At 35.0% G+C, this 9911-nt stretch overlaps 1 protein-coding gene across 8 annotated transcripts in view; it reads right to left on the bottom strand.

The window, feature by feature from the left end:
* Nucleotides 1-591: 591 nt before the first annotated feature.
* The window catches only part of TMEM232 (transmembrane protein 232), a 178343-nt gene continuing 169023 nt past the window's right edge, over nucleotides 592-9911 (bottom strand). For 6 of the 8 annotated variants that reach the window (XM_070517613.1, XM_044780089.2, XM_070517616.1 and 3 more), the window contains 2 exons: nucleotides 4943-5036; nucleotides 592-1224 (listed from right to left, as the gene is read on the bottom strand). In XM_070517613.1, the coding sequence (XP_070373714.1) occupies nucleotides 1018-1224; nucleotides 4943-5036 (301 nt within the window). In that variant the 3' untranslated portion in view covers nucleotides 592-1017. The remainder of the gene's footprint in view (nucleotides 1225-4942; nucleotides 5037-9911) is intronic. The other 2 variants (XM_070517617.1, XM_070517618.1) reach the window with 2 other exon arrangements.

The raw sequence follows: 9911 nt of genomic DNA, 5'->3' as shown, positions 1-9911 counted from the left end.
TGGATGATACCACAATACTGGACATACATTACTGAGTGTAGCTGAGTGGTGGGAACCTTCTTTAGATGGAGTAGGTGTTCCATCGCCCCGTCACTAATTTATGTTACTTTCCTGACCTGGTAGTCATTTGAGTTTGACATCCCTGATAGAGTACCTGTCTCTTGAGGATCGCTAAGTCATCTGTGTGAAATTGAGGTGTGGTTATTATCTATATTTTTCAGAAAGGAGTGTAAGGTATCACAGGAACTCCGGACACCCCCACCCCCATTACTCTTACCCATAGATTGCGTGCGAAGTGATTGAGAGTGAAGTGCCATTTTAAAAATGACTCCTGATTGGATGAATCCCTCCAGTAAGTGCTGCCATACCTTCCAGGACGTCCAAATCCACCAAACTCATGTGACAAAGTAAAACTGTCACTGAGGAGTCGCCTCTGGTATCTGTCAAAGATTGTCATTCTGAGATGACTGGCCCGTCCAGATTTGTTTCTATATTGTAACTTATCAAATTCAACCTTCTGACACATGGTTAGTATGACGAAATCAATATGGCTTGATTTGGCAGAGATGGACCATGAAATACAAATCCAAGCAGGTGCCTTACTTTTTTTTATTCGTATAATAGTTATTATAGGAGTATCAGTTGATGCTCATTCCATTTTCAAGAAATAAAATAATTCTTATATGTGACTCATTAATAATTTGCAATTCATTTCCATCTAACTGTCCACTAAATATCAATACTCCGAGAATCACTGACTAAGTATGCTCTCTGATCAAGATGCAGGTCAATTAGGAAAAGCTCTAGCCGTATTCTCGAAAATGTTTAGAAAATTACTTCACTCAAATGTGATTAAGAGCTAACTGTTAATTTAGGACTAAGATATGACTATTAAAGAGCCTGCACAAGGATAACAACTCTTTTCTAAAAAACAGCCTCCAGTAAATTAGAAGAAATTTTTCCTAACTTGTAGTTATCTCAGTGTCTTTCATACAATGAATTTCTGACATATGGGCCTCAATTTTGGGGGGTCATTATCTTTTCTAATGAAATTTCTTCAGTCCTAGGAGGAAGCTCGTAGGGTTTGGTTTGCTTGTGTAGTTTCTCTACTCTTCTCTTCATAATTTCTCTGAAGTGATTTTCTTCTTCTAACTCTTTACGTCTACGTTCTTCCTCCTCACATATTGCATCTTGTTTCTGTCGGGTCTTTAGCTCTTCCTGCCACTGTTACAGAGAGAAAATGTCATTTACATATGATTTTCCATGAAAAAATATATCAATTTGTCTTCTCAAAATACAGATTCTTATATCCAATTATCCTTTCAGTTTTTCTCACAAATATTCTTCAGGAATTTATACTCAATTATACAGGAAAAATATATAAGCCATCTGTTAGAAAGCATACAAGTCTCATAAAAAACAGAATTCTTTTTGAACATTTTTAATAATAAACCATTCAAAAGAAGAAATAATAGAATTTACATTTCTATATATCAAAGAAATTTCCTTTCTTCATCAATATTGTATTTACATGATAGCATGGAATCATAAAATGAAAAATCAAGCCAAAGTAAAACAAAAAGAAAAACCAAATTAAAGTGAAAGGCAAAAATTGTCATACTATTACACAGGAGGTTGAAAATGAAACTAATGGGTAGACAAATGCTCATTTTGCAGCAGACCAGTAAAAAATACTTCTAAGAAATTCAACTCAATTGAACATGCTAAGTCATGACAATAACAGCATTATCTGGAGGCAAGAGTCCTAGGAATACATAGTTGGAAGTAATGATGGCAAATCCTAAACTAAACATCATTAAGAGGATCTCTTTCCCCCTTCTAATGTCTTTAATGAGAGAAATGGAAAAAAGAGGCGGTAATCTCTCTTTAAGCTGGGTAAAAATTCAGGACAGAATGACCCTTAGCATGAAATGTTGAAAATTTCTAAAAAGACATATCTGCATTGCTTGTTTTGTCACCCTCAGCCCATGCATACTCACAAATGACCAGACTATGCTTAACAACCTATCAATTAACTTCTAAATTACTATATACCAGTGCTGTGAATTATGACTGTTATTTGTCATCTGAGATATATAGATATTAGTAAGCAGAATTAAACCTCAGAATCCACCACATATCATTCAGCCTTCCAAAGGCAATAATATTTTTTAAGATGTCAGCATACTCAGTAAATATTAAACAAAAATAATAATAAAATCATGTCCACTTTTTTTATTCCCTGTTAAATTTTGAAGACATGAGAACTACAAAAGTTACCTGCACTTATCTTGAGATTCTTACTACTCACAGTTATTACTCATATAAGTTTCAGTTTTCAAAAACCATTTTTACATGAAATATCTAGAAAATTGAGGCAAAACATCCAGAACATTGAGGCATAAGCTGAAATTCATACTTTGGTTTAGTCAGTTTACAAGTTCCATCTGTGACACATAATTTTTTCTCATATAATAAATAAATAATAATATTAATTGTGTGACAAACTACCAATTTTTTGTTACAGCACAAAAGTGGTAGTTAGTGTAACAATAACAATATCTATAAACAAGGACAACTAATCTACCTTATGTGAGATTTCAATGTATGTCATGACTTTGATCTTTACAATGTGAAAAATCAACAGAGGATTAATTCTTAAGAACTCTTCGTGAAGTAGAACTCTTTTATTTCCCAAGCAGCATGTATAAAAGCCATAATGGGCTATCACTTTGCTAACGTCCAGGAGGCAGCTCTTCTTCTTTTTCCAGCTTGTTAGAACTTGGCATGGCTGGAATTTACCATAACGTTATGATCCTTCTTTCTGTCAGCCTCAGAAAAAAGTAATTTTTCTTTCTCATTTTTGTCCCTGTTGACTATGACAAATTCAATTTGGATAAACCATCGTCTTGTCTCTACTTTTATCTGCTGTTATTATCATAATTGTGGCAGCCAGGGGGATGCAGATATGCTTGAAGTTCATGGAAAATAAAACCATTATTTACTGCTTTACTCAACCCATTCATTCAGGGAGTCAGTCATCATGTTATGAATACTAGCAGTGTACAAGGTACCTTAATATCTCCTGAAAAATTAGGTATCGGCCCTATTCTTTGCTTATTATGGCCACTCAGTAAAATTCAATTGACTTGGCCGGACAATTACACCTGTAGCTGTGTGTTTTTGTTTCTTGCCAATACTACAGATTCCACCTTCCCACCTCCAGTTCAGGATGGGGATTATAAACCAAGAAATTGAGCAACTATTGAACACTGAAAAGTGGATTTGGAATCCAGAGATCTGGTTTTGTGTGTAGATTCAGTCATTTACTAATTTAAAACTTTGGGCAAGTAACTCCATTGTAACCACCATTCTTGTTATTGGTAAATGTTTCACAAGGTTGTTGTGAGGATTAAATTAACTAATGTAAGAGCAAATATAAGTACAAAGCATTACTGCTATAGCTATCTGAAAGGAAATGGTATATATGTGAATATTTTTAAAAGTGTAATATTCAGAGAAACTTCCATAAAATTTCCCAAATCAATACTGCAAATTACTATTTGATTAGGTTGGCCACATAGCAAACAATTTGGATCCTATCAATTATCAAACATATTTTCAGGAAGGATTTCCTTCCCCTTCTATAGCTGCTCTATAAACAGATTGATGGTGGTGATTGCTTAGATCATGCTCATACTCTTGGAATGAGGAAAAGATGATGGTTTTTAGGAGCTATTTCCTATCCTTCTCTCTATCATTCAGAATAATGCCTTCAGTCTCTTCAACTAGCCCTAGGCAGATGTGGTTAATCACAAAGTGATTAAAGTCTTATTAATCTTTCAAGGGTAAAGAATGGTCACCAAAAATCGGGTCAAAAGGTTTTTGTTCTGTTATTAAGACTACACTACATATATGGATCCATACACATCAGCAATTTGCTATCTCTTGTAATCTATTCTAGATCATTTAGTTGAAGTGAATAGTAAAACACAGATGCTGCAATTTATAAACCATTAGGAATTTTTGATAATACCCTGTATATATGACATGTTGGCTTTGCAAAACCTTTATTAGTGAATAAAAGAATAATATTACAGCTACCATTTCATGATTTCAGGATGTCATTCCATTTCCAAACCCCAATACTTGTAGCCATTACTAGAGTGGCTTCAATATTAGCTGTGTGATAACTACTCAACGGAATCAGTAAATGAAATGATCCCTTATTCTTTCTCAAAAGATCACTAAATAAATGGAACATGAAAAATTAATCATGGAAATATAAACACAATCCGATAGATAATACTGAACTGGCGATAAAATTAATTTAAACACGTTCTACATGCTATTGACTCCATATCGTATTCAAAGGAAAAACAAAAAATAAGTACTTTCTCTCCAACTCCAACTTTACTCCTAAAAAGAAGGAGTCATAAAATGATTTGGTGAGAAATCATCGACTAAATACAGCTCAATGGATTAAAGTATCTTAAGTGAATGACCTTGTATTGCCACTGCTTGTTTAATTCATACCAAGAACAGTGATTAAATTCTTACTAATATTTCAAGGATAAAGAACGATCACCAAAAATTGAGTGAAAAGATTTTTGTTCCATTATTAAAACTACACTATAGAAAAAAGTCAGTGTTTGGTGTTCAATATCAGATTCTTGTCACAAGAAATCAGTATGAATTCAGGAAACTTGGGATAAGACTAGTATTTTACAAATGTCAGAAAGCCAAATTTTCTGTAGTTCAATGAAGGCCCTGAGGTGTGTAGACAGTGCACTGAGATATAATTAAGTTTGGTAATGCCCAATCATGGCTTTGCTTTTAAGTTTCATGTGTTAATGTTTCAGTCTCAGAACTTACACTTAATAATTCAAAGTGCCTTTAAAGAACAAAGCTTTTGCTGCTAGTTTAAGAAAGTCGATCTTACGTGAAGGTCAATGATTCTCGCCAACTCTTCATCTGTCCTGGTGAAGAAGTCTGGATAAGGAAACAACGGGATATCTGATACAGAAGAATGTCCCCTTCAAAAGAGCACGCAAGAACAGATCCACTATTACTACAGATATTCCTCCTTCCAGAAATATAGAGATGTGCAAGTCATAATTCATTATCAAAGATTTTGATTCTATATTGTTAACGTAAAATACTCTGTGTAGACTATTATATATACAGCGGTTAGTTTCTGTAAGTTTGGTTTACTAAAACTAACATTTTTGAGGGTAAAGAGTAAAATTGGACCCTTTCTTATACCACTCACAAAAATTAATTTTTTGATTACTATAGCTTTGTAATATAGTTTGAAATCAAGAAGTATAATGCCTGTAGCTTTGTTTTTTTCTGAGAATTGCTTTGGCTAATGGGGGCCTTTTGTGGTTTCATATGAATTTTAGAATTTTTTTCTATTTCTATGAAAAATGCCATTGAAATTTTGACAGGGATTGCACTGAATCTACAGATCACTTTGGGAATAAAGACATTTTAACAATATTAAAGTTTTTCGATCTGTGAGTGTGGAGTTTCTTTCCATTTATTTATGCCTTCTTCAATGTCTTAAAGTTTTCAGTGTACAGAAATTTCACCTCCTTGGTTAAATTTATTCTTAAGTATTTTATTATTTTTGATGCCATTGTAAATGGGATTGTTTCTTTTTTAGCTAGTTCATTGTTAGTGTATAGAAAAGCTACTAATTTTTTTTCTTGAGGAAGATTAGCCCTGAGCCAACATCTGCCACCAATCCTCCTCTTTTTGCTAAGGAAGATTGGCCATGAGCTAACAGCTGCCCCCATCTTCCTCTACTTTACATGCAAGATGCCTGCCACAGCAAGGCTTGATGAACAGTGTGTAGCTCCGCATCTGGGATCTGAACCAGAGAATCCTGGGTTGCTGAAGCAGAGTGCATGAAGCTAACCACTAAACCACTAGACCAGCCCTGAAAAGCTACTAATTTTTGTATGTTGATTTTGTATCCTGCAACTTTACTGAATTCATTTATTATTTATGACAGTTAATTTAGTGGATATTTTAGGGTTTCCTATATATAAAATCATGTCATCTGCAAAACAGAGACAATTTAAGTGCTTTTCTGACTTGGATACCTTTAATTTCTTTTTCTTGACCTATTGCTCCAGCTAGGACTTCCAGTACTATGTTGAATACAAGTGGTGAGAGTGGGCAACTTTGTCTTGTTCATAATATTAGAGGAAAAGCCTTCAACCTTTCACTGAGTATAACATTAGCTGCAGGCTTGTCATTTATGGCCTGTATTATGCTGAGGTATGTTCCTTCTATATCCAACTTGTTGAGAGCTTTTATCATGAAAGGATAAAATTTGAATTTTGTCCACTGTTTTTTCTGCATTTATTGGGGTGATCATATGATTTTTATCTTTCATTATATTAATGTAGTGTATCACATTGATTGATTTATATATGTTGAATCATCCTTGCATCCCAGGGATAAACCCCACTTGATCATGATGTATGATCCTGTTGAATTTGTTTTAGTAGTATTTTATTGAGAATATTTGCATTTTGTTGAGAATATTCATGAGGGTAATTGGCCTGTACTTTTCTTTTCTCATAGTATCTTTATCTTGCTCTAGTATCAGGGTAATGCTGGTATCATAAAGTGAGTTGGGGAGTGTTCTTGCCCCTTTGATTTTTTGGAAGAGTTTAAGAAGGAATGGTGTTAATTCTTCTTTAAATGTTTAGTAGAATTAACGGGTGAAGTTATTTGATCCTGGGATTTTCTTGGGAAGTTTTCGATTACTAATTCAATCTCCTTATTTGTTATTGGTCTGTTTAGATTTTCTATTTCTTCATGATTCAGTCTTTATAGGTTGTATTGCCCTAGGAATTTATTCATTTCTAGTTTATCCAATTTGCTGCCATACAGTTGTTCACTGTGGTCTCTTATGACCCTTTGTATTGCTGTGGTATCTGTTTTGGTGTCTTCTCTCTCTTCTTTTATTTTATTTAAGTCTTCTCTCTTTTTTTTTTTTGTAAGTATAGCTAAAAGTTTCATATTTTCAAAAACCAGCTTTTAGTTTCATTGATCTTTTCCATTGTTGTCCAGTCCCTACTTCATTATTTCCACTTTGATCTTTGTTGTTTCCTTCCTTCTGCTAACTTTAGGCTTATTTTGTTCCACTTTTTCTGGTTCCTTGAGGTATGAAGTTAGGTTATTTGAGATCTTTCTTTTTTTTTCTTAATATAGGCATTTATCAGTATAAACTTTCCTCTTAGAGCTGCTTTTGCTGCATCCCATAAGTTTTGGTATGTTTTGCTTCCATTTTCATTTGTTTCAAGATAATTTTTGATATCCCATTTGATCAGTAAAGAAAGAGCTGGTACTCAATTATTTCTATTACCACTACCTGATCCCACATTTAAAATATCTGGTACCTATTTAATTGCCCTAGTTTTGTAGTTCCTGCAGTGCAAAACATTCTATGTATACAGTCTGCTCAGTTTGAGTTAAAAATTTTTCTGCTTTCACCCTTCCATCATCTGCACAGCCTGGGCAGGATCCCATTTCTGCCTGGCATAAAAAACTGCCGATGAAGGAGGCTCCAGGGTCCTTGGGCTTCTGCCATTCCCAATGATCCCATCCCAGGGGCTCTGTCTCAGACATCTGCTTCTACAGTTTCAGTCTAACTTTTCCTTGTCAGACGGACTATTGATCTCGTGGTTTCCTATACAGTGCCTACCAGAAAGTTTCAGGTGTCACTTTCACATTGACTAGAGCTTACAGAAGGAACTAAGGAACTCAAAGTCAAGACTATTTGAATTTTAATTTCTTTTCAATCCATTGAGTCAAAATGTCTAATGGACATGTTCCACTGAAACAATTCTTCCTGCATTCCCAGACAACAATTTTGCAGCCCTAGGCCAAGGATAGTCCTCTGCCACACTAACATTGCAGATTCATGTTCTATTTCAGTTTATTTACAATCTCCTAAATCAATTTAGCCATCAGAGTCTGAGGTCTTTTCATCAGTCTCATTTTAAACACTAACCTGTGTGGTTATGATAACAGGATTGTGATGTAATTGACTGAAACATGCCAAAAGACATAGCAAAGGGTGTTTAAGTTTCTTTAAAGGCAGCTTATAGAAACTTATGAAGATGGTTTCACAAGGAAGGAGAAAACATAATGTGCCCCCAGGAAGAGGTATGGCTCCAGGAACACTTCTGAAACAAATCTTGAGGGATAAGTAGGAGTTAGTGTAGTGTTACTGAGAAGAAGGGTGCATATTGACTTAAGTGAGCACATGTATCAAAGAGCCCTTTGAGGTTGGGTGGAGAACAAGTGATAACTTCAGTTTTGAACATGTTGAGTTTAAGTGTCTTCCTACACCAATTGGAACTGGTTGAATCTAGGCCTGCAGCATCACTGTCATCCTGGGAACACTCCTCAACACTGTTCTCTGTCGGGACCACTGTTTTCTGAGCCTACTATATTGCTTTTTCTTGATTTATTCCCTCTTTTGGGGGAAGATATTTTTAAGAATCTTCCTAAGAAATGGTGAATAGAAGTATAACTTGAAAATGTCTTTTTCTACTCTCACATTTAATAAACTGAGGCAGGAAAATATTCAAGTGCCATTTGTTATTTGAACTCTAACCAACTTGAAGAACAGTATAGATTCAGATAAATTTTTATATGAAAACTTTTTACCTATTTTCCAAATATTATGAATGAAATATATTTAAATACTAAGGAAGGGATATTTATGATTTTAGAGTGGATATTACTGCCCCTCAGTGTATTGAGGCAATTGTTTGACCATCTTCTTGCTTCTGATACCACTTTTCGAGCATCCAATGCCTCCCTAATTCCCAGACTTTTGTAGTAACCTGTTACTTCTCTCTGGAGTTGTATTATTTAAGATTATTTAATTATTTGAGATTATAAATAAGATGATTTATTGCTAATTTTCTCAATAGATAACCACTGAAATCTCAAGTAACAAAACATATGCTTATTTCTTGCTCACACAAAATCTAATGCAGTTCATTAGGAGCTCTCCTCCATCTGGTGACCCAGGAATCCAGGCTCTTCCCATCTTGTAATGCCACCATCTCAACATGTGGTTTTCAAGTTCACTTTGGCAGAGGAAGAAAGACTTGCGAAGGAAAGATGCTAGTTCTTAATTGCTTTGGCACAGAAGCATCATGTCACTTCTGCACATAGTACTTGGCAAAAAATACATGATTCTAACCCAGAGTTTCTAAACCTTTGCCATATTAACATTTAGACTAGATATTGGTTTGTTGTAGGGAGTTGTCCTGTGCATTGTAGCATATTTAGCAACATCTCTCGCTTCCGTCCACTCGATGGCAGTAACACGTCCCACTGGTGACAATCAAATATGTCTATTAACATCACCAAGATCTCCTGGGAGGCAAAATCACCCCTGGCTGAGAACCACTACTCTAATATAACTTCAAGGAAGTCTTCTGAAAAAACAGAAATGCATGGAATGTTTTATGATTGCTAATAGTTTCTATCACCGAAAGTTTTCAGTTTCTTTTATCTTTGGTTTTCCAATTTTCACAATGAACTTTGTGGTAGACAGAGTTCCAAGATGGCCCCTGATAATCCTCACCTCCTAGGCTTCATGCCTTGTGTAATTCCCTCTTCTTGAGTATAGTATGGCCCAATGACTTGCTTCTAACCAATGGAATATGACAAAGGTAATGAACTATCACTTCCATGATGAGGTGTGACTTCTGTCTTATCAGCAAACTCTCTCTTTTGCCTTCTTGGCATTTATGCTTTGATAAATCAAGTTGCCATATTTGAGAGGCCTACAAGGCAAGTGACTAGAATGGTCTGTGGCAAACAGCAAACAAATTGCTGAGATTCTCAGTCTAATCGCCCACAAGGAATTG

Source organism: Equus asinus, chromosome 9 (assembly GCF_041296235.1).
Source record: "Equus asinus isolate D_3611 breed Donkey chromosome 9, EquAss-T2T_v2, whole genome shotgun sequence".
In the NCBI taxonomy this organism is placed as follows: domain Eukaryota; kingdom Metazoa; phylum Chordata; class Mammalia; order Perissodactyla; family Equidae; genus Equus; species Equus asinus.
Note: the sequence above shows the minus strand (reverse complement) of the source record. Positions and strands in the feature narration are given on the sequence as shown.